Raw genomic sequence first — 24,780 nt, 5'->3', positions numbered from 1 at the left:
GGAGGCTGAGACTGGAGGATCGCGGTTCGCGGACAGCCTCAGCTACTTAGTGAGGCCCTCTGCAACTCAGTGAGACCCGGTTTCAAAATATAGAATAAAAAATAGGGCTGGGAGTGTAGCTCAGAGGTAGAATGTCCCTGGGTTCCATCCCCATTACCACAAATAATTAATAATAATAATAATAATAATAATAATAATAAGGGCTAGGGGTATAGTTTGAAGGTAGAATGCCCAGGTGCTATAGGAGGGAAGAGGAAGGGGAACGGCAGACATTTCTCTCTTTGCCTGGACTCCGTGTCCAGCGTGCATGGCCGAGGCTCTCGGCTCGTGGTGGTCACTCAGTGCTCAGGCGAGGGAGGTGCAGCGGAGCTCAAGCAGGGTGCAAGTGCCGGCCCCCGCGTGTCCATTCGCTTTTGCTGGCCGCGGGCATGGGGTCGGTGACCCTCCTCGAGTGGGAGCAGAGCAGGAACAGCAGCCCACCGTCACGGGGGCAGCCCTGCCGCCTGACCACGCGTCCTCCGCCGCTGTCCCCAGATGAACAACTCGGACTCTGGCATCTTCACCGTATTCACGGGGGTCAAGAACTTCAGCCGGATACACCTCGTGGATAAGTGGAACGGGATCAGCAAGGTGAGGAGGGGACGCCCTGGCCCACTGCAGGGACTGGGAGAGTTCCCGGCCACCAGGGGAAGGGGCGACAGGCCCCCCAGTCTACCCCGAGGGGAAGGAGCACAGAAGCCGGGAGTGGGGGCGCACTCCTGTAATCCCAGGATTTGGGAGGCTGAGACAGGAGGATCGCGCAGGTTCGAAGTCAGCCGCGCTGGCTTAAGAGACCGTTTCCAAATTTAAAAATGTATAAAATAGGTCTGGGAGTGGTGTAGCCCGAAGGTATAAGGGCTTCCAGGAACCCCAGTACCACCAAAATAAATAAATAAATTAAAATAAATAAAATAAAGAATAAAGCCGGGCGTGGTGGCGCACGCTTGTAATCCCCGCGCTTGGGAGGCGGAGACAGGAGGATCGCGCAGGTTCGAAGCCAGCCGTGCTGCCGTAAGAGACCCTGTTTCAAAAATATAAAATAGGTCTGGGAGTGTAGCCCGGAGGAAGACGGGCTTCCAGGAACCCCAGTACCACCAAAAAAAAAAAAAAGAATAAAAAATAGGTAGCTACTTAGTGAGGCTCTCAGCAACTTAGTGAGACCCTGTTTCCAAATAAAATATAAAAAAGGTCTGGGAGTATAACCCGGAGGTAGAAAGCCTCTGGGTTCCACCCCCAGTACCACCAAAAAAAAAAACAAAAAAAAAAAAACAAGAATAAAAAATAGGGCTGGGGGTGTAGCCCGGAGGTAGACGGCCTCTGGGTTCCATCCCCAGACTCACTAAATAAATAAATAAATAAATAAATAAATAAATAAATAATAGGGCTGGGGGTATAGCTCAGAGGGAGAATGCCCTGGGTTCCATCCCCAGCACTGTAATAAAATAAAATAGAGTGGTTCTCGGACAGCCTCAGCTACTCAGTGAGGCCCTCTGCAACTCAGTGAGATCCTGTTTCAAAATATAGAATAAATAATAGGGCTGGGGGTGTAGCTCGGAAGTAGAGTGCCCCTGGACTCCATCTCCAGGACCACAAAAAGTGTCTGGTCCATAGGGGAGTTCCAGGCTCTGGTCCTCCCAGCCGCCCCCTCCCTCCCGGCCCTCCCGGGCCTCGGCTGTCCTGAGTGGCCGGGTGCAAACCTTCCTCCCCTAGGTCAACTACTGGCGTTCTGATCAGTGCAACATGATCAACGGAACCTCTGGGCAGATGTGGGCGCCGTTTATGACTCCGGAGTCGTCACTGGAATTCTACAGCCCCGAGGCTTGCAGGTAACAGCCCCTGCCCACGGGGCGCCCGGCCTGGGACCCTGGCAGTCAGCTCACTGGATGGCTTTTGGCCCATCAAGGGCTGTTTGGGGGGGGGGTTGTGGTGCTATAGATTAAGCCCAGGGGCATATTATCTCCTAGCTACACCCCCAACCCTATTTATTTATTTATTATTTATTTATTTATTTATTTATTTATTTGGTGGTACTGGGGGTGGAACCCAGAGGCTTTCTACCTCTGGGCTATACTCCCAGACCTATTTTATACTTTATTTGGAAACAGGGTCTCACTAAGTTGCTCAGAGCCTCACTCAGTAGCTGAGGCTGGCTTTGAACCTGTGCGATCCTCTTGTCTCAGCCTCCCAAGCGCTGGGATTACAAGCGTGCGCCACCACGCCCGGCTTATATTTTTGTTTTGAAACGGGGTCTTGCTGAGTTGCTGAGACTGGCTTCAAACCTGTGATCCTCCCGTCTCAGCCTCCCAAGTACTGGGATTACAGGCATCTCCCACCATGCCTGGCCTGGAATCCTTTTCAGTTCCTGGGTGGTTGATTCCATGGTGCAGAGACCGTGGATGTGGAGAGCCAGCCGTGTCGGCTCGTGTTTGTGGGGAGGCTGAGGTGGGAGGCCTGGCACCCAGGGCCGCCATGCAGGTGGGCAGCTTCTAGTAGACCCAGCTCCATGGGGGCGTCCTGGGGCCGTCTCTCACCCATCTGCCCTCCCCAGGTCGATGAAACTCACCTACCAGGAGCAGGGGGTCTTTGAGGGCATCCCCACCTTCCGTTTCACGGCCCCCAAAACCTTATTTGCCAATGGGTCCGTCTACCCACCCAATGAAGGCTTCTGTCCATGCCTGGAGTCCGGCATTCAGAATGTCAGCACGTGCAGGTTTGGTAAGTGTCTGGTCCTCTGCCTGGACGGGGTGGGGCGGGGGAGGGTGCAGGAGGTCTTATCTGCCCGGGGTTGTCTGCTGATCTCTGGCCTCTGTACTCTTGATAATCCTATTAGGCTGGAGATAAGGAGAACAGCCACAGATAATGACCCAAAGAAAAAAAACCACTGTTAATAGATGTGGCTGTAATAAATTCCCACCAACTCTGTGGCTCAGAGTAACACAAACGTATTACTTTTGTGTGTGTTGGGGGTACTGGGGAGGGAACCCAGGGGCATTCTACCTCCAAGCGACACCCCCAGCTTTCTTCTTTCTTTCCTTTCTTCTTTCCTTCCTTCCTTTTTCTTTCTTTCTTTCTCTCTCTCTCTCTCTCTCTCTCTCTCTTTCTTTCTTTCTTTCCTTCTGTACTGGGGAGGGAACCCAGGGCATTCTACCTTCGAGCTCCACCCCCAGTCCTATTTCTTATTCTTTATTTTGAAACAGAGTTGCTCTCACTGAGTTGCAAAGCGCCTCACTAAGTAGTAGCTGAGGCTGTCCATGAACCCAGGAATCTCCGGTCTCAGCCTCCTAAATGCTGAGATTATAAGCATATGCTACCATGCCCAGCACATTCTTATTATTTTAAAGCAAGGACTCACTAAGTAACTGAGGCTGGCCTTGAACCCGAAATCTTCCTATCTCAGTTTCCCAAGTCCTGGGATGACAAGCATGCGCCACCACACCCGGCTGCAAATGTCTCAGTGCTTTACAGTTCTGTAGTTGGGAGGTCCCATGTGGTCTCCTAGGCCAAGATTGAGGTCGAGCCATGCTGCCAGGCTTTGCAAAGCTCTGGGGGAGAGCGTGTTTTTCATCCCCACTTCCAGGGGTGGCCACGTGCCTCCGCACGGGCCTCGTCCTCTGTCTTGAACACCAGCAGTGTCATTACAGCCCTCCGAGCCCCTTCTGAATTCCTGTCTCTTTTTCCGGCCCTCCCTTCTATACTGCGGGACCCTTGCTGTGTGTGTGTGTGTGTGTGTGTGTGTGTGTGTGTGTGTGTGTGTGTGTGAGAGAGAGAGAGAGAGAGAGAGAGAGAGAGAGAGAGAGAGAGAGAAAGACTGGGATTGAACCCAAGGGAACTCGATCCCTGAACTACCCTCCTAGCCCTATTTTGTTTTGTAGTTTGAAACAGTGTCTCACTAAGTTTCAGAGGCTGATCTCAAACCTCTAATCCTCCTGTTTCCACTTCCCAACTTAAGGACCCTTCAAAACATTTTTAATAATAATAATAACTATTATTATTATTATTATTTAGCACTGGGGATAGAACTAAGGGGCATTCTACCTCTGAGCTACACCCCTAGTCCTGTTTTATTTTTTATTTTTGAAACAGAGTTTCATTAGGTCGATGAGAGACTCGCTACTTGCTGAGGCTGTCCTCGAACCTGTCATCCTCCTGTCTCAGCCTCTCAAATACTGAGATGACAGGTGTGGGACAGCCTTGGGGACTCTCGACCGCACTGGACATACCTGATAACTCAGGATAACTCAGGACGTGCCCTTGCTTAACAGGCAGCTGTTCCTTCGCCTTAGTTTCCCTCTGCTGAAGGAGCCTGCTTATCTTTCTGTGCTGGGAGCCAAGGTGTGGTATCTCCCCCGGGCACAGGTTTGCCTCCCACTGTGTGATTCGGAGCTAGAGAGCAAGGGATGGTGGGAAGGGCCCTTCACCCCATTCTAGCACTGCAAGAAGCTGGCGAGGACCTCACCATTATGTAGAAACCTCTTGTCTGGAGGAGTTAGGTGTGATTTTTTTTTTTTTTTTTTTGCACAGAGGATTGAACCTAGGAGCATTCTGCCTCTGAGCTACAGCCCCAGCTTTGGTTTATTCTTTTTATTTTGAAACAGGATCTCATGAAGTTGCTAAAGGCCTTATTAATTTGCTGAGGCTGGCCATGAACCTGTGATCTTCCTGTCTCAGCCTCCCAAGTACTGGGATTACAAGCCTGTGCCACCACACCTATGTCTGTCTGTCTGTCTCTCTCTCATTACTGGGGATGGAACCCAGGGGCATTTTACCTCTGAGCTACACCCCCAGCCCTGTTTTTTTTTTTTTTTTTTTTTTTTTTTTTTTTTTTTTTTGCGGGTCTGGGGGTGGAACCCAGGGCATTTGACCTCTGAGCTACACCCCCTGCCCTATTTTTTATTTTTTATTTTGAAACCGGGTCTCACTAAGTTGCAGAGGGCCTCACTAAGTAGCTGAGGCTGTCTGGGAACTGCACACCTCTTGTTTCAGCCTCCCGAGTGCCCAAATGACAAGCGTGCACCGCCACGCCAGGCTTCCATCCCTATTCTGTTATGTTCTATTTATCTTATTTTGACGGTGCTGGAGATCGAACCCAGATGCATTATTTTCTTATTTGGAAACAGGGTCTTGCAAAGCTGCTCCTGTCCCACAACTTTGCTGAGGCTGGCCTCCAGTCTGCCATCCTCCTGTCTCCGCCTCCCCAGTCCTGGGATGACAGGCGCCCGGCTTTCCACGCGGATCATTTCTTCTTCCTTCGGTCTGTGTGGATGCCACCCTCGCGGGCGGCTCCCAGGGCTGGTCCCCAGCCTGCCCCGCCAGCAGCTCCATTGCTACATCCTGGGTGACCCGCCGCCCCTGGGACGCCCCGGGCTGCTCACGAGCACTGGAGCCTGCGCGTGGGTGTGCCCGCTTAGGAAACCCGGGCCTGGGGCCCGGGCACGGCGGGTGGCGCTGTCGTGGGCGGGGAGCTGGCCCGGCGCCTGGCAGGGCCTGCCAGCTAGAGAAGGGCACCGCGCAGACTCGTCTCCAGCAGGATTAAGACGAAAGACCGTCAAGGCCCTGGACGAGGTCCCAGTTTTGAGCAGAACAAGAAGTCAGTGGGCCGTGGGCGACGTGGTCCCCACCCGAGGAGGCCTTGTTCTTTCACGCCCCAAAGTCCTAGGGTCCGCTCTGATTGGTCAGCTGGGTATGGGATGCCCGGCTGTGAACCAATCACTGTAGCCGAGCTCGCGCTATGCTAATTGGCCCAGCTGCGACCGCGTGCTCCGCCTCCGGAAGATGGGACAGCGTGCCCACCCCATAGAGGGCGTGCACTGCCTTAGCACATCTGTCTGAAGCCTTTCAAAGGTGTGAGAGTTCAAACAGTGATGGGAGCAAAGGCTTTTCTTTTTCTTTTTTCTTTTTTTTTTTTTTTGTGGAGCTAAAGATGGAACCCAGAGGCGCTCTACCTCCCATCTACACTCCCAGCCCTATTTTACTTTTATTTTGAAACAGGTCTCCCAAGGTAGATGAGAGTCTCACTACTTGTTAGGGCTGTCCTTGAACCTGTGACCCTCCTGTCTCAGCCTCCCAGATACTGGGATTGCAGGTGAGCCATGGCCCAAGCAGTTTGAAACCTCACAAAGTGATCACGCCCTGTAGCCAGCACCTGGATCAAGAAACAGAACCTAGCCCGGCTCGGTGGCTCACGCTCGTAATCCCAGCACTGGGGAGGCTGAGACAGGAGGGTCGCGATTCGTGGACAGCCTCAGCTCCTACTTAGTGAGGCCCTTTGCAACTCAGTGAAACCCTGTAGCAAATAAAGAATAAAAAATAAGGCTGGGGGTGTAGCTTGGAGGCTGAATGCCCCTGGGTTCTATCCCCAATACCACAAAAAAGAAAGAAAGAAAGAAAGAAAGAAAGTAAGAAAGAAAGAAAGAAAGAAAGAGAGAAAAGAAACAGAGCCTGACAGACTAGGCCTCCCTGCCCCTCCTGCCCGCTGTTTTGACCTGTGAAACCTCAGCTCTAGCCCAGGACAGAGGCCCACACTTGCAATCCTAGTATTTGGGAGGCTGAGACCTGGAGGATCGTGGTTTGCGGACAGCCTCAGCTACTTAGGCCCTCTGCAACTCAGTGAGACCCGGTTTCAAAATAAAGAATAAAAAGTAGGGCAGGAAGCCGGGCGTGGTGGCGCACGCTTGTCATCCCCGCGCTTGGGAGGCTGAGACAGGAGGATCGCGCTGGTTCAAAGCCAGCCTCAACTGCTTAGGCTCTCAGCAACTTAGTGAGACCCTGTTTCCAAATAAAATATAAAATAGGTCTGGGAGTGTAGCCCGGAGGTAGAAAGCCTCTGGGTTCCACCTCCAGTACCACCAAAAAAAAAAAAAAAAAAGAAAAAAAAAGTAGGGCAGGGGTTGGAGCTCGGAGGTTGAATGCCCCTGGGTTCCATCCCCAGACCCGCAAAAAAAAAAAAAAACCAAAAAAAAAAAAACAACCAGGGCTAGAGGTGTAGCTCGGTGTACCCCATATTCAATCACCAGGACTGAGAAAGAGAAAGAAAAGAAAGACCCAGAGCTCTGCCTGGATGTGGTCTTCCTGGGAATGGAACGGCCAAGTGTGCACCCCTTTCCCTCATTTCTGGATGCTGCCAGCCCTGACGGCGTGCTCGCCTCTCCCCTGGGCACCATCCGTCGGCGGTGCTGTGGGTGCCTGAGCACGCGTATAGTTCTCCATTGCACGAGCACACCCATTTACTTATCTTTCCTGGTTTGTTTTTCCCAGGGGCCTTCTACCTCCAGGCTATACTCCCAAACCTATTTTATATTTTATGTAGAAACAGGTCCTAAGTTGCTGAGAGCCTCACGCAGTAGCTGAGGCTGGTTTCCAACCCAAGCGCCAGGATCACAAGCGTGCGTTGCCACGCCTGGTTTTAATATATATGTATATATTGGTACTGGGGTTCTTGGAAGCCCTTCTACCTCCGGGCTACACTCCCAGACCTATTTTTACATTTTTATTTGGAAACAGGGTCTCCTAAGCCAGCGCGCATGGCTGGCTTCGAACCTGCGCGATCCTCCTGTCTCTGCCTCCCAAGCGCGGGGATTACAAGCGTGCGCCACCACGCCCGGCCTTTTTATTTTTTTTTTATATGCTTTTATTGGTGCAGTATAGTCTGACATCATGACGCAGTTCTCGGAGATACCGACCTGCATGCGCACGGCCCTTGGTGGCTGCCCCGAGCCCCCTCCCCACTCAGGGCATTGAGGTCGACGTTGTTCTGACACCTGTGTATAGTGTGGACGGACATGACTCCTTCATCGACCCTCCCTCTCCCCCTCCCCTCACCCACCTCCCTGGCTCCAATGGAGTTTCTCCTCCATCCTCCGAGGTCCCTCGGGCATCCCAGTCACTCCCCAGCTTCCACGTAAGAGGAAGCAGAGGCCCCTCCGCTCTCCGTGGCCGGCCGGTCCCACTGAGTGTATGTTCGCCGGGCCCATCCACTCTCCCGCGAAACGACATGATTTTGTTCTTCTCTGTTACCGAGTGGAGTCCCGCGGCGTGGACGGCCCGTCGTCTGGCAATCCACTCGCGCCCAACACCTAGGTTGGCCCATGGTTGGCTCTGGTGAACCGCGCGGCTGGGAACGTGGGCGTGCTGTATTTCTGTAATTCTGATTCCGTTCCCCTTGGAAAGACACCCGCGGTGGTGACGCTAGAGAGTCCTGGTTTTCGCCCGTGACGGGGCTGCAGCTAGGACATGCTCCTCCATGCTGCTCGTCCTCATCTGCGTTTCTCTGGCATCTTATCTAAAGATCCCCGTAGCATCAGAGCACCTCACCTCGAATCTCTGTCTCATGAGGATTTCTCCCTGGCCCCATCGGGCTCCCTAATCATGGTGCGAGCACCCTGGGTAATCATGTCTGCTTAGAGGTGCCATAAACCTATAAATCAATTAGACTGATTGCCGGGGCGGGCCTCGTGCTGGGTGTTTGGAAATAGAAACAGGATGACTCACGTGCTTTGCTTGCAGATAATTAGAAAACCACGCAGGCTCACGCTCCGCTGCAGGGCAGCCTCGGGCAGCGACTCCAGGACTCTGGTCTCTTGGGCAGGAGGAGCCTGGGCCGAGCTGGGCTTCTCCACCTTCCAGGGCTGCCCACCTCCGTTCCCAAGGCCCCACAGCCTCGCCCGAAGGCAGATGGGCTCAGATGGGCTCAGATTCATTCTCTCCCCCTTCCCCTCCCTCCCTCCCTCTTACACAAGCTTTCTTTTGCGGAACTGGGAACTGAACCCAAGGACATTCTACCTCTGAGCTACACCCCCAGCCCTATTTTATTTTTTGTTTGGAAACAGAATCTCCCTAAGTTGCAGAGGACCTCACTCAGTAGCTGAGGCTGGCCATGAGCCTGTGATCCTCCTGTCTCAGCCTCCCAAGTACTGGGATTACAAGTGTGTGCCCCCACGTCTGGCTTTTCTCTTTCTCTCTGTCTCTCTCTTTTTCGGTACTGGGGATTGAACCCAGGGCCTTCTACCTCCAAGCTACACTCCCAGACCTCTTTATTTTTTTTGTTTTTTGTTTTTCTGGTGGTACTGGGGTTCCTGGAAACCCTTCTACCTCCGGGCTACACTCCCAGACACCTATATTTTTATACTTTTATTTGGAAACAGGGTCTCTTAGGCCAGCACGGCTGGCTTCAAACCTGCTTGATTCTCCGGTCTCTGCCTCCCAAGCACGGGGATTACAAGCGTGCGCCACCACGCTCGGCTTTATGTTTTATTTTGAAACAAGGCCTCACTAAATTGCTGAGGCTGTCCTTGAACATATGATCCTCCAATCTCAGCCTCCCAAGGACTGGGATTAAGGCAGGCATGTGGCACACAGCCTGGCTATCTGCCTTCTTAATGGAGAAAGAGCAGGTGTTGGAGCGAAAGCTCTGTGCAGGGGTCAGGATCGGTTAGAGTGTGCAGTGTTTGATGGTTTCCATTATATCCACCCTCCCTCCCTTCCTGCTGTGGCGCCTGGGGCTTGAACCTACTGATGTTCTACCACTGAACTACACCCCCGGCCATATTTCTTTATTTTCTTTTGCAGGTCTAGGGATGGAACCCAGGGGCATTCTACTTCCGAGCTACACCCCCAGCCTGATTTTTTATTCTTTATTTTGACACAGGGTCTCACTGAATTGCAGACGGCCTAAGTAGCTGAGGCTGTCCTCGAACTTCTATCCTCCCGTCTCAGCCTCCCGAATGCTGGGATTACAAGTGTGCACAACCATGCCTGGCCTATTTCTTTATTCTCATTATTTTTTTTTAGTGTGTGTGGTGCTGGGAATTGAATCCAGGGGGCATTCTATCTCTGAGCTCCACCCCCAGCCCTATTTTTAGTTTTTATTTGGAAACAGGATCTTGCTGCGTTGCTGAGGGCCTAAGTTGCTGAGGCTGGTCATGAACCTGCGATGCCCCCATGTCAGCCTCCCAAGTGCGGGGATTACAGGCGCCACCATGTCCTGCCCAATTGTTTTCTTTGTTTGTTTGTTTTTTTTTTTCTGAAATTGGTTCTTGCTATCTGGAAGTCTCACTAAACTGGGTTTTTAAACTTTTTTTTTAATTGAGGTGCAATTTATATAACATAAAGTTAACTTTATAAAGCCAGCCGTGGCAAAGTTAACTTTACCACGCACACCTGTAATCCCAGTACTCGGAAGGTTGAGACAGGAGGGTCACAGGTGTAAGGACAACCACAGCAAGTAGTGAGACGCTCAAGCTAGCAAAACCCTGTTTCAGACTAAAAATAAAATAGGGCTGGGGTGGAGCTCGGAGGCAGAATGCCCCTGGGCTCAATCCCCAGTACCACATGCACACATAAAAGTTACCTTTTAAAAAATGTACAATTCAACCGGGCGTGGTGGGCACGCTTGTCATCCCCGCGCTTGAGAGGCAGAGACAGGAGGATCGTGCAGGTTCGAAGCCAGCCGCGCTGGCTTAAGAGACCCTGCTTCCAAAAATAGGTCTGGGAGTGTAACCCGGAGGTAGAAGAGCTTCCAGTAACCCCAGTACCACAAAACAAAAAAAAAAGTACAATTCAGAGTCAGGTATGGTGACGCACACGTGTAATCTCCATACTTGGGAGGCAGAGGCAGGAGGATCACCAGTTTGGGGCCAGCCTCAGCAAGTAATAAGACTCTCATCAACCTAGCAAGACCTTGTTTTATTTTACTTATTTGTTTGTTTGTCTGTTTGTTTTGCGGGTCTGGGGATGGAACCCAGGGGGATTTGACCTCCATGCTACACTCCCTGCTCTATTTTTTTTTATTTTTATTCTTTATTTTGAAAATGGGTCTCACTGAGTTGCAGAGGGCCTCACTAAGTAGCCAGGGCTGTCTGTGAACCTCAATCCTTTGGTCTCAGCCTCCCGAATGCTGGGATTACAAGCGTGCGCCACCATGCCCGGCTTGAGACCCTGTTTTAAAATTAAAATAAAATAAGGCTGTGGGTGTAGCTCAGAGGTAGACTGTCCCTGGGTTCAATCCCCAGTGCCACAAAAATAAATAAAAAAGTATACAATTCAGCGGGCTATCATAGCACAAGGCCTATAATCCCAGTACTTGGAAGGTTAAAACAGGAGGATCCCTGGTTTGAGGCCAGCCTCAGCAACTTGGCAAAACCTTGTTTAAAAAAAAAAAAAAGGCAGACATGGTGGCATACACCTGTAATCCCAGCACTTGGGAAGCTGAGACAGGAGGATCGCAGGATTGAGGACAGCCTCAGTAATTTTGCTAGGCTCTCAGCAACCTAGCAAGACCCTATTTCCAAATAAGAAATAAAATTGAGCCAGGGGGTAGAGCTTGGAGGCAGAATGCCCCTGGTTTCAATCCCCAGGACCCCCCCCAAAAAAAAAAAAAAAATATATATATATATATATATAGGCCGGGCGTGGTGGCGCACGCTTGTAATCCCCGTGCTTGGGAGGCAGAGACAGGAGGATCGTGCAGGTTCAAAGCCAGCCACGCATGCTGGCTTAGGAGACCCTGTTTCCAAATAAAAATGTAAAAATAGGTGTGGGAGTGTAGCCCAGAGGTAGAAGGACTTCCAGGAACCCCAGTACCACCAAAAAAAAAAAAAAAAAAAAAAAAATATATATATATATATATATATATATATATATATATATATATATATATATATATGTACGGCTTGGGGTTTGTAGGTTGAACACTCTGGTTTCATCCCTAGTATGTACACAGATGTGATTTGTGTAGTTTGGTGGTGTTAAACACCTTTTTTTTTTTTTTTTTGGTGGTACTAGGGGTGGAACCCAGAGGCTTTCTACCTCTGGGCTATACTCCCATACCTTTTTTTTTTTTTTTAATTTTATTTGGAAACAGGGTCTCGCTAAGTTGCCGAAAGCCTCACTAAGTAGCCGAGGCTGGCTTCGAACCCATGCGATCCTCCTGTCTCAGCCTCCCAAGCGCGGGGATTATAAGCCTGCGCCACCATGCCTGGCTTTTAAACACCTATTTATTCTGTGTTTTCTCCAAAAGGAATCCCGCACCAGCCCCTGGCTGCCACCTCTGCCCCTTGGTGGCTGGGTCACTCCGGGGCCCATCATTGTGCGGGGCCTCTGCTAGCCGGCCATCGCCCTGCGCTGGGCCTCGCGTGGCCCACTGGTGGCCCCGTGTTGGGGTGGGGATGTCTCACCCACAGCGCCCCGTGTGTCTGTTGTCTGTCGCTGTTTGCGCACATGACCCGCTATCCCGCAGGCGGGTCAGGGAGAAAAAGACAGAGGCCGGGGATGTCTTCTCGCCCCCTGGGGACAGCGGGGATCGACCCAGGCGTGCACTCCCCAGTTCTAACTTGGCCTCGACTTACCTTCTGGTTCTCATCTCCCATGATTCCTCAGCTCCCTGGCTGACATCACTTGGAGACCCTCCCCTCTTCCTCTGATCTCCCGCCCAAACCAGCGGCTGCTCCCCCAGGGCCCCGGCGCCTGCCCCGTCCTTCAGGAACGAGGCCTTCTCCCTGTCTGGCTTTGGCGTCTGGTTCTCGTCACTGTGCCCTCGTCTGTGCCCACACCCAGCTCGGCCGCAGCGCCAAGTGGACGGTGGCCAGCGTGCCTTCCTCCTCTGACGGCCCTCTGCCCCTCGCCTTGCAGGTGCACCCCTGTTTCTCTCTCACCCCCACTTCTACAATGCGGATCCTGTCCTGGCAGAGGCGGTGCTCGGCCTGCACCCCAACGAGGAAGAGCATTCTCTGTTCCTGGACATCCACCCGGTGAGCCCCGTTCTGCGTCCTCCCATGACAGGTGCTTCTGGGCGGACATGGCCGCCGCCTCCCGAGCTGTCCCGGGCCGGGGTGCTGAAAGCCGCCTTCCTTCGGCATTGGTAACTCCTAGACTATCAAGCCATCAGAGGTCCCTACTTTACCCCGACTCCATAGTTCAAGGATTTTTATTATTTCTTTATAAGGGTCTATAAAAGGGCCATAAGAGAGTAAATTAATTAGGAATTATCAGCCTGGCGTGTTTTCTGCTAATTGGCCAGAGGCACCGTGGACACGATCTCCAGACACCATAAAGATCTTTAGATACCAGGCGGGACCTGGAACGGCTTGCAGATGAATCAGGTTCTGAGTTTTTGTTTTGTTTTGGTTTATTTTGTATTGGAGACTGAACCCAGGGGCATTCTACCTCCCACTATAGCCCCGGCCCTATTTTTGTTTTTATCCTGAAACTGGGTCTCGCTGAGTTGATGACAAGCTCACTACTTGCTGAGACTGGCCTTGAACCTGTGGTCCTCCTGTCTCAGCCTCCCAAGGACTGGGATTATAGTCCTGCGCCACCATGCCCGGCTGGTTTCTGGGAATTTCTCCTGCATGGATCTGTGTCCCTGAGCAACCAGGTGGGGTTGACCCGCACACGAGGCCGTCCCAGGGACGTACTGGTCAGCCCCTTCCCAAGGGGTCTCTGTCCACTGCAAAATATCCCCAACTGGACTTTGTGGCTTCCGATACCCATTCAAAACTCTGTTGGTTTCTGTTTCCTGGGTACACATTTACGTTCCCCGACCGAGATCTTTTTGTAAAATAACTTTTTAAATTGAAAAATAAAAATTAGAGCCGGGTATCGGGGTAGTGTGAGTGCTTGGGAGGCTAAGACAGGAGGATCACAGGTTTGTGGCCAGCCTCAGCAACTTAGTGAGGCTTTCTGAAATTTAGTGCGATCCTGTTTCAAAATAAAAGAATAAAATAGGGTTTAGAGTAAAGCTTGGAGGTAAAAGACCCCTGGGTTCCATCCCCAGTACAAATAAATAAATAAATAAATAAATAAATAAATAAATAAATAGGAAGAAAGAAAGAAAGAAAAGCCAGGTATCGTGGCACAGGCTTGTAATCCCAGCACTTGGGAGGCTGAGACAAGAGGATTGCAGGTTCGAAGCCAGCCCCAGCTACTTAGTGAGGCTCTCAGCAACTTAGTGAGACCCTGTTTCCAAATAAAATATAAAATAGATAGGTCTGGGAGTGTAGCCCAGATGTAGAAGGCCCCTGGGTCCCACCCACACTTGTAATCTCAATACTTGGGAGGCTGAGACCAAAGGATCGCGGGTTTGCAGCCAGCCTCAGCAACTTGTGAGGCCCTCTGCAACTTGGTGAGACCTTGTTTACAAGTAAAGAATAAAATAGGGTTGGGGATGTAGCTCTGAGGTAGAATGCTTCTGGATTCAATCCCCAGTACTACAGAATAAATAAATTAAATAAATAAAATAGGTCTGGGGGTGTAGTTCAAAGGCATAATGCCCTTGGGTTCAATTACCCAGTAGAAAAAAAAAATTGTAGCCTACGCGCAGTGGCACAGACATGTAACCCCAGTACTTAGGGAGCTAACACAAGAGGATCCCAGGTTTCTGGCCAGCCTCAGCAACTGAGTGAGACTGTTTCAAAACTAAAAGAATACATTCTGGAGCTGAGACTGGAGGCAGACAGCCTCAGCTACTTAGTGAAGCCCTCTACAAGGATGAAGTGAAACCCTGTTTCCAAATAAAGAATAAAATAGGGCAGGCGGTGTAGCTGGGAGGTAGAATGCCCCTGGGTTCCATCCCAGACCCGCAAAAGAAATAAAAGAAATAAAAGAAAAAGAAGAATAAAATAGGGCTGGGGGTGTAGCTGAGAGCCAGAGCACCCTGGGTTCGATTCCCTGTAACACACACACACACACACACACACACACACACACACACACACACACACTGTATATATTTAAGGTCTACAACAGGAGGCTGTTCTCAGGCTTGTACACATTGTATCGAAGTCCAGCTAATTAGCCCTGAGTTACCTCCCAGGCTTATTTATCATTTGTTTGTGGTGAGACACTTCATTTGTTTGTGGTGAGACACTTAAAACCGGCATTCTTAGAATCCACTTTCTTAAGACCTGCTTTCAAGTGTAGGATACATGGTCGATACATTGTCCCTAACCGGATTCCCTGTTACACAGTAGCTGCCTCCCGCCCAGCCTGTTTCCAAATAAAAAATAAAATAGGGCTGGGGGTGTAGCTCCAGGGTAGAATCCCCCCGGGTTCAAGCTGGGCCTGGTGAGTGGCGCACGCTTGTAATCCCAGCGGTCGGGGAAGCGAGACAGGAGGATCGCTATTCTTGGACAGCCTCAGCTACTTAGTGAGGCCCTTTGCAACTCAGTGAGACCCCACTTCAAAATAAAAAATAGGGCTGGGAGTGTAGCTTGGAGGTCGAATGGCCCTGGGTTCCATCCCCAGTACTGAAAAACAAAACAAAAAACGAGAATGGCCCTGGGTTCCATCCCCAGCATCTCTCTCTGACACACACACACACACACACACACACACACACACACACACACACCCCACTTAGAGAGGCCAGAAGGAGGCTGCAGTGGCCACGAGGCTGTGGGGCGCCCAGCCTTTCTCCAGGCCTGCCCTCGGGGCTGATCATGGGGCTCTGCGCTGCCCCAGGGCCTTTGTCTCTGCTGCTCCAGTGTGACCACTGGGCTCGGCCTTGCTGGGTCCAGGCACCTGTCCTCTGGGACTTGTGGAGGCGAGGGACCTGGCCCCTCAGAGGAGGCCCGCGGGGCTGGGAGGCTGAGCGGAGGAGGGCTGGGGTTTATTGGAGGGTTTGCTGGAGGCGGTGGTGGAGTGCAGACCCGGGACGCGGGGAGAGGAAGGGCCGGTTGCACCAGGTCCCCGAGGTTCAGTGATTCACTCTTGGCCTCGCTGAGCTGAGGACGGCTGGAGGTGGCCGCGTCCTCCCCGACTCACCGGGAGCCCAGTGCCCCTGCCGATGGGTGTGACCGCGTCACTCCCGCCGCCTCCGGGTCAGAGCCTAGGGCGGGGTTTTTATGGGGAGCTGGTCATGGACGCACCCTACCTGACACCTGTGAGAGCCTCGGACCGAAAAGCAGCCGGCTGCAGCGTGGACTCCAAGCTTATACGAGGAGGGGCGCTGGGCGGCCCAGGGGTGGGAGGCTGCTCCGCTCCTCCTCCTCCTCCCCCCTCCTCCTCCCATCTTCTTCCTCCCCCCTCCTCCTCCCATCCTCCTCCCATCTTCCTCCTTCTCCTTTCTTCTGTACCAGGGATGGAACCCAGGGGCATTCTACCCCTGAGCTACACCCCCAGCTCTATTTTTTAGCCTTTTTTTTTTTTTTTTTGGTGGAACCCAGAGGCTTTCTACCTCTGGGCTATACTCCCAGACCTTTTTAATATTTTATTTGGAAACAGGGTCTCACTAGGTTGCTGAGGCCTCACTCAGTAGCTGAGGCTGGCTTCGAACCTGTGCGATCCTCCTGTCTCAGCCTCCCAAGTGCGGGGATCACAAGTGTGCGCCACCACGCCCGGCTAGTCTTTTTATTTTTTGAAACAGGGTCTCACTGAGTTGCAAAGGGTCTCACTAAGTAGCTGAGGCTGTCTGTGAACCACGATCCTCCTGTCTCAGCCTCCCGAATGCTGGGATTCCAAGCAGCCTGGCTCCAGGGCTGAGTTCCTTTGGCCTCTCCAGAGAGGACCCTGACGTCATGGACATTAGAGCCGCCAGGAAGCAGGTGTTTCCTGTCAGGTCTTAGGACCAGCAGAGGAGCAAAGAATTCCTAGAGCTAGCCGGGCGTAGCGGTGCACGCCAGCCATCTGAGTAACTCAGGAGGCTGAGATAGGAGGACCGCAGGCTTGAGGTCAGCCTCAGCAGAGTGAGATTCTCATCAACCCAGTGAGACCCTGCTTCAGAAAAATAAAATAGGGCTGGGGGGTGGTATAGATGGGAGTAGATGCCTCCCAAGTACTCCAGCGCCCCGCACACACACAAGAAAAAGAAAAGGAAAAAAGCAAGAAGCCCCACGGGGCGGCGCTGAGCTGGGCCAGGGCCCCGGGCGGCCGCTTCCTCACTCCGTGTGTCTCCGCAGGTCACTGGGATTCCCATGAACTGCTCCGTGAAGCTGCAGCTGGGCCTCTACATGAAAGCCATCAGGGGCATCGGGTGAGTGGGCGCCGGGGAGCCATCGGGATGCCGGGACCCAGACTCGCAACACCGAGAAACTGCCCCCAGGCTGCACCCTCAGCCCAGCTCATTGTTTTATTTGGGAAAAGGAGCCTCACTGAGTAGCTGAGGCTGTCCACAACTGTGATCCTCCTGTCGCAGCCTCCCAAGGACTGGGATTAGTAGCACCACTACGTCCGGCTTATTTATCTGTATGTATGGTACTGGAGATTGAACCTAGGGGCTTTCTTTTTTTTTTTTTTTGGTGGTGGTACTGGGGTTCCTGGAAGCCCTTCTACCTCCGGGCTACACTCCCAGACCCATTTTTACATTTTTATTTGGAAACAGGGTCTCCTAAGCCAGCGCGCGCGGCTGGCTTCGAACCTGCGCGATCCTCCTGTCTCTGCCTCCCAAGTGCGGGGATTACAAGCGTGCGCCACCACGCCCGGCGAACCTAGGGGCTTTCTACACCCCCAGAAATATTTTTTATTCTTTACTTTGAAACAGGGTCTCACTGAGTTGCAGAGGGCCTCACTAAGTAGCTGAGGCTGTCTGCGAACCGCGATCCTCCGGTCTCAGCCTCCCGAATGCTGGGATGACGAGCTGCGCCCCCACGCCCGGCTCCAGTAATTACGTTCTTAAGTAACTTCCCTAGAGACACCACACGAGGCCTCAGCACTTTCCCCGCGGCTTAGAATAGCAAACATCAACAAAGGAAAACAAAGACCACAGAAACGACCTCTGTGTTCCCGGGAATGTTTACCTAATCTAGATCTAGCCACGCAGTAAGGACAGCAGAATACTAGACAGCCATTAAAAAAGAATGAGCGCGCCTTCAAGTATGTCACAAAGAACACAGCTCAGGCGCGCTGGGCCAGCCGGGCGTGGGGCGTCACTAGTCATCCCAGGACTCGGGAGGCTGAGACCGGAGGATCGGGGGTTCATGGCCAGCCTCAGCTACTTAGTGAGACCTTGAATCGGAATGGAAGGAAGGAAGGAAGGAGCAAGCCAGACGTGGTGGCGTAGGTAAATGGAGGTAGAATACCCCTGGGTTCCATCTCCAGTACTGAAAAAAATGTAATTACTGGGTCAGTATCAAGTAGGAAATATAACAATTGTGCTCAGATGAGAAAAAACTATATTGTTAATTAATTAATTTGTGTGTGTGTGGTACTGGGGGTGGAACCCAGGGGCTTTCTACCTCCGGGCTATGCTCCCAGACCTATTTTATACTTTATTTGGAAACAGGGTCTCACTAAGTTGCCGAGAGCCTCACTGAGTAGCTGAGGCTGGCTTCGAACCCGCGCGATCCTCCTGTCTCAGCCTCCCAAGCTCAAGTGCAGGGATTAGAAGCGTGCGATGTGTGTGCCACCACGCCTGGCTATATTGTTAATTTAAATAACATATTTCAATATATAGCTACATTGTTACTGTGGATGTGTGCAGTGAGGGACTGAACCCAGGGGCATTCTATCTCTGAGTTACACTCCCAGCCCTATTCCTTTTATTTATTTATTTTTGGTGGCACTGGTTGAAACAGGGTCTCACTAAGATGCAGAGGGCCTCACTAAGAGTTGAGGCTGGCTGCAAACCTGCGATCCTCCTGTCTCAGCCTCACAAGTACTGGGATTACAAACCTGTGCCATCACATCTGGTGAGATATGAGTTTGTTTTGTTTTTGTTTTTGTTTTTTTCGGGTCTGGGGATGGAACCCAGGGGCATTTGACCTCCGAGCTACACCCCCTGCCCTATTTTTTATTCTTTATTTTGAAACAGGGTCTCACTGAGTTGCAGAGGGCCTCACTAAGTAGCTGAGGCTGTCTGCGAACCACGATCCTCCTGTCTCAACCTCCCAAATGCTGGGATTACAAGCGTGCGCCACCCCGTTCAGCTGTGAGTTTTTAAAGTGAACCATTTAGCCGGGCGTGGTGGCGCACGCTTGTAATCCCCGCGCTTGGGAGGCGGAGACAGGAGGATCGCGCAGGTTCGAAGCCAGCCGTGCTGGCGTAAGAGACCCTGTTTCAAAAATATAAAATAGGTCTGGGAGTGTAGCCCGGAGGAAGAAGGGCTTCCAGGAACCCCAGTACCACCAAAAAAAAAATAAAAAATAAAGTGAACCATTTATAGCCGGGGGTGGCGGCGCACACTTGTGACCCCAGCATTCATTCAGGAGGCTGAGAATAAAAAAAGGGCTGGGGTGGAGCTCAGAGGTAGAATGCGCCTGGGTTCCATCCCCAGTACCGCAAAAACAAAAGAAAACAAAAAACTAAATAATAAAATAGGGCAGGGGGTGTAGCTTGGAGGTAGAATGCCCCTGGGTTCCATCCCCAGACCTGCAAAAAATAAATAAATAAATAAAATAATAAAAATAAAAGCACATCATCTTGTCTTGTTTACTTCCAGGCAAACCGGGCAGATCAAGCCGGTGGTCCTGCCTCTGCTGTGGTTTGAGGAGGTAAGGCCCGGCTGGGCCCGGTGGGGAAGCCCAGGGAGCGGCCGGGTGGCAGCGAGGCAGGGGCGTGTGCAGAGAGGGACAGGCCGGGCCAGGGCCAACGGCGAACCAGGAGCTCCACACGCTGCCAGCAATCCCAGCCAGTCAGGGGACCACTTAAGATGGGGAGACAGGTCTGTAAGAGGTGTCAAGGCCCCGGCCCCGGGAGACTGCGTGCTGTGGCCGCCTCCAGAGAGTGGAAGAAGCTTGGTGTCAAAGGGGTCAGCGCTTCTCCTGGGTCGCTGGCGCACACCTGTCATCCAGGACTTGGGAGGCTGGATGGAAGGCTCACAGGTCCGAGGCCAGCCTCAGCAACTTACCAAGGCCCTGTTTCAAAATAAAATAAGAAGCCGGGCGTGGTGGCGCAAGCTTGTCATCCCCACGCTTGGGAGGCGGAGACAGGAAGATAGCACAGGTTCGAAGCCAGCCTCAGCTACGTAGTGAGGCTCTCGGCAACTTAGTGAGACCCTGTTTCCAAATAAAGTATAAAAAAAATAGGTCTGGGAGTATAGCCCGGAGGTAGAAAAGCCCCTGGGTTCTACCCCCAGTACCACCAAAATAAATAAATAAATAAAAATAAAAAGGCTGGAAGCCGGGCGTGGTGGCGCACGCTTGTAATTTCAGTACTTGGGAGGCTGAAATGGAAGGATCGCAAATCTGAGGTCAGCCTTAGCAAGTAATGAGGCCTCCTCAACCTAGGGAGACCCTGTTTCCAAATAAAAATAAAATCGACTGGGAGTGTAGCTCAGGGTTAGAATGCCCCTGGGTTCAATCCCCAGTACCACCAAACAAAACAAAAATAAATAAATAAATAAATAATAAATGGAATCGTGCTGAGCTCAGCCGTCGAGTAGCCCTGGGTTCAACCCTCTGTACCCAAAGGAGCAGAAGTATCGCTTCTCCCTTGATGGCCTTCTCTTCCTGCACCCTGCTAATTTTTGTTTGGGTTTGACTTTTGGTTTGGGTTGGGTTTTTTTTGGGGGGGCACTGGGGATTGAACCCGGAGGCATCCTACTTCTGACCTACAACCCAGCCCTATTTATTTATCTTGAAACAGGGCCTCACTAAGTAGCTGAAGCTACCCGAATGCGATCCTCGGGTCTCAGCCTCCCGAATGCTGGGATTACACGCGTGCACCACCACGCCCGCTCCCCTACCCTTATTTTTTATTCTTTATTTTCTCACTAGGTTGCGGAGAGCCTCACTAAGTAGCTGAGGCTGGCTGAGACCCTGATCCTCCCGTCTCACCTCCCAAATCCTGGGATTCCAAGCGTGGGCCACCACGTGCGGCCTCTAATTAGATTGAAATCAGGGTCCGCGGAAGCAAGAATCTGGCTGGGGCTGGGGGCGGGGCCCTTCTGGGGGCGGGGCCTGCTGGGGCTGGGGGCGGGGCTCTGCTCGCGCAGTCGCTCTAGCGCCAGGCTCTCCGTGCCTCGCGGCCCCGCCCCCTGCAGACCCTCCGACTCCACCTCCATCCATTGGATGGGGAAAGAGATGGAGATCACGTGGGATGGGTCTGAAGGCCTAGCTTGTCTCCCATTGGTCAGGACGACCCTGTCCCCGCGAGGCAGCCTGGGAAATGTAGTCTCAGCCCAGCCAGGGCAGGTGCAAGGGAGGGGGGCGGGCTGGCAGTCAGCTGTGCCTGTCTTCCCTGCAGAGCGGCGCCATGGAGGGCCAGCCGCTGCGCACTTTCTACACTCAGCTGGTCCTGATGCCCCAGATCATGCACTACGCCCAGTACGCGCTGGTGGCCCTGGGCGGCGCGCTGCTGCTGCTGGGCCTGGCCTACCAGGTCCGCGGCCAGGTAGGTGGACGCGGGCGGTCACCTCGCCCTGCTCGCTTCGCCGCCTCCCGCCGCCTCTCGCACTCCGCGTCGCTCTCCTCTGCCTGTCCTGGAGGCCCGGGCCCGCACTGGAGTCACCTGGAAGCCCAGGAACCCGAGGGGGTCGGGGGCGTGGATGGAGACCTGGCGCTCGCCATCCTGGGGGCCTAGGACCCCGGAGGTCTCAGGGGCGTGGATGGAGACCTGGCGCTCGCCATCCTGGGGGCCTAGGACCCCGGAGGTCTCAGGGGCGTGGATGGAGACCTGGCGCTCGCCATCCTGCAGGCCCAGACCAGGGGCCCACAGACGAGTTGATGGAGACCTGGTACCCCGGGGCTGCTTGGAGGCACGACTGGGTGCCAGGCTCTGCTGGGCTTGGGGCGCACGGACAAGGCCAGGTCCTGCTCACGGGAGCGATGGGGAGACAGATGAAAACCAGGAAAAGATAGTTTTACCAAAGATACGGTACTAGAAAATGTGGTTGGCTAGGGCTGTGCTGTGGAATCAAAATAGAGCAGGAATCACAGGTGTGATTTTAAAACTGTGTGTGTGTGTGTGTGTGTGTGTGTGTGTGTGTGTGTGTGTGTGTGTGTGTGTGTGAGATACGGGGGATTGAACCCAGGTGTATTCTACCTCCAAGCTACACCTCCAGCCCTCTTTTTATTTTTATTTTATGTTTTAGAGGTACTGGGGATGGAACCCATGGGCATTCTACCTCTGAGCTCCACCCCCAGCCCTAATTTTTATTCTTTATTTTGAAACAGGGTCTCACTGAGTTGCAAAGGGCCTGACTATGTAGCTGAGGCTGTCCAGGAACCTCGATCCTCCTGTCTCATCCTCCCCAATGCTGGGATTACGAGCGTGCGCCTCCACACCCGGCTTTATTTTTATTTTTATTTTATTTTATTTTTGAAACAGGGTCTTGCTAGTTTGATGAGAGTCTCACTACTGGACGAGGCTGTCCTCAAACCTGTGATCCTCCTGCCTCAGCCTCCCAAGCACTGGGATCAGAGGCATGTGCCACCGCACTCGGCTGAAAGGCCATTTTGGAATACTTGCACCAGAAAGCCACCTGTGGGGGCCTCTACCAGTGCCATCCCGGGCCCAGGCCTTCTATGGGGAGTGGGGGCCGCTGTTCCCTGCTGGCCTGGGATGCCTTCTGTCCATCTGTCTGTCTGTCTGTTGCTTTAAAACCCTTGGTAAGCCGCTCTTCTCTTTTCTCTCAAAGAAACTTGCTCTTGTGCTTGCTGGCTTACTGCGGTGGTAGCAAACCTTTGTGTACGCTCAACCCAGACACCCCACCTTCCGTCCGTGTCCCCAGCTCCTGGGGGAGCAGGTTCTCCAAGGTCGCTTGTCTGTCGCCGCCCACTGAGAGCCAGGCCCCTCGGCCTTGACTTTGCCTGCAGAGGAAGCTCCGGCTGTACTGGCAAGATGGCCAGGGAGGACAGTGGAGATTAGAAGCCCAGTCCCACCCTGATACCACGCAGCGTCCCCTAAAGACACGGTCACGCGGGCTGGCCCCGTCTGTGCCCCCACCGCTCATCCGTCTGGTGAGGAGGGCAACGAAGTGCTGCCTCCTCCCCGCCAATCAGTGCCCCACCCCAATCCATGAACATGGTATATATATATATATATATATATTTTTTTTTTTTTTTTTTTTTTTTTGCGATACTGCGGATGGAACTCAGAGACATTCAACCTCCGAGCTACACCACCAGCCCTATTTTTAATTCTTTATTTTGAAACAGGGTCTCACTGAGTTGCAAAGGGCCTCACTAAGTAGCTGAGGCTGACTGCAAACCGTGATCCTCCAGTCTCAGCCTCCCGAGTGCTGGGATGACAAGCGTGCGCCACCACGCTCAACTAGTTTTTGTTTCTGTTTTTGCACTGGAGGTGGAACCCAGAGGCATTCTACTTCTGAGCTACAGCCCTCATCCTGTTTTATTTTATTTTTGTTTTTTGTTTTTTGTTTTTGGTACTGGGGGTGGAACCCAGAGGGTTTCTCCCTCCGGGCTATACTCCCAGACCTTTTTTAATATTTCATTTGGAAACAGGGTCTCGCTAAGTTGCTGAGAGCCTCACTCAGTAGCTGAGGCTGGCTTTGAACCTGCGCGATCCTCCTGTCTCAGCCTCCCAAAGTACCGGGATGACAGGCATGCACTGCTCCCCTCCCCAGCCTAAAAACCAAAAGTATTTTAACAGAAAAAAATCATGCTTCCAGACCATTTAAAGTGCCACCCTTGGGGCTGGGGGCGGAGCCGCACTCAGCATGCACAAGGCCTTGGGTTCCATCCCCAGCGCCCCCCAAAAGACAACACAGAGCAGCTCCCCTCCAGCTCAGTCCATCCATTCTTGACCAGCCGACCCTTCCCCGCCCGCATCGGTGACGGACCCCTCCGGGCCCTGCTTGCTGTCCTGCGAGACGGCGCCCTAGAAGCCAGTGTCTCCGCCGCCCCTCTGAGCCAGCTGCCGCGGTGAAGGGCTGGTGGACCCCGAGACCCCGCGCCTCGCCCGTTTCCCCCTCTTTGCCTTTCGGAACGCCAAGACCCGAGTCCCACCCTTCAGCCGCGATGTCTGCTATAAAAGAGCTTGGTTATCTTCTAGGAGAAATGCTATTTATTTTGGAGTAGTAGTAAGAAGGGCTCAAAGGATAAAGAGGCCATTCAGGCGTACTCAGAGTCCCTGGTGCCAGCCGCTCCTAAGGGCACTGTCCTTCAAGAAGCAAGACTGTAGGTGGGTACCAGGTAACGCGCCCCTCTGTCCCCCAGCCCGACGCCCCTGCCGCCCCGCGCACCGACGGCGCAGGGTGTCTCCACTGCTGAGGAGGCAAAGGCCTGACCAGGCCAGGCTGGCGGCCTCCCAGAACTCCCTCCGGGCAGCGGACGCCCGGCCTTCCCCAGCGCCAGATGCCTCGCTGGGCATGGCGGTGCACATTTGTAATCTCAGGACTTGGGAGGCTGAGACAGGAGGATCGCAGGTATGTGGGCAGCCTCAGCTACTTAGTGGGGCCCTCTGCAACTCAGTGAGACCCGGTTTCAAAATAAAGAATAAAAAACAGGACTGTGGGTGTAGCTTGGAGATAGAATGCCCCTGGGTTCCATCCCCGGTACTACAAAAAATAATAATATTAATAAAGAAAGAAAGAAACAGAATAAAACAGAGTTGGGTGTAACTTAGAGATAGAATGCCCCTGGGTTCTATCCCTAGGACCACAAAAAAAGAAAAGAAAAAGAAAAAGAGCCCAGTTGCCTCTGAATTTCAGCCAAATGGTGGGGTTTTTTTTTGTTTGTTTGTTTGTTTTGGCGGTACTGGGGTTCCTGGAAGCCCTTCTACCTCCGGGCTACACTCCCAGACCTATTTTTACATTTTTATTTAGAAACAGGGTCTCCTAAGCCAGCGCGCGCGGCTGGCTTCGAACCTGCGCGATCCTCCTGTCTCCGCCTCCCGAGCGCGGGGATGACGAGC

The 24,780-nt window shown here is 52.7% G+C and overlaps 1 protein-coding gene across 6 annotated transcripts in view; it reads left to right on the top strand.

Annotated features, from left to right (window-relative positions):
- The window catches only part of SCARB1 (scavenger receptor class B member 1), a gene marked incomplete at both ends in the record, with an annotated part of 56,454 nt that extends 32,406 nt beyond the window's left edge, over positions 1 to 24,048 (top strand). The window contains 8 exons of one of the 6 annotated variants that reach the window (XM_080717895.1): positions 535 to 630; positions 1,774 to 1,865; positions 2,588 to 2,754; positions 12,664 to 12,782; positions 16,929 to 17,002; positions 19,406 to 19,457; positions 21,151 to 21,297; positions 23,920 to 24,048. In XM_080717895.1, coding sequence (XP_080574021.1) covers positions 535 to 630; positions 1,774 to 1,865; positions 2,588 to 2,754; positions 12,664 to 12,782; positions 16,929 to 17,002; positions 19,406 to 19,457; positions 21,151 to 21,297; positions 23,920 to 24,048 — 876 coding nt within the window. Of the gene's footprint in view, positions 1 to 534; positions 631 to 1,749; positions 1,866 to 2,587; positions 2,755 to 12,663; positions 12,783 to 16,928; positions 17,003 to 19,405; positions 19,458 to 21,150; positions 21,298 to 23,919 lie in introns of all 6 variants that reach the window. The other 5 variants (XM_080717896.1, XM_080717897.1, XM_080717894.1 and 2 more) reach the window with 5 other exon arrangements.
- Positions 24,049 to 24,780: the final 732 nt, after the last annotated feature.

This window comes from Muscardinus avellanarius (genome assembly GCF_963383645.1).
Source record: "Muscardinus avellanarius genome assembly, chromosome: 21".
Classification (NCBI taxonomy): Eukaryota; Metazoa; Chordata; class Mammalia; order Rodentia; family Gliridae; genus Muscardinus; species Muscardinus avellanarius.
The sequence above is the reverse complement of the archived record's forward strand: the minus strand, read 5'-3'. Positions and strand labels throughout refer to the sequence as shown.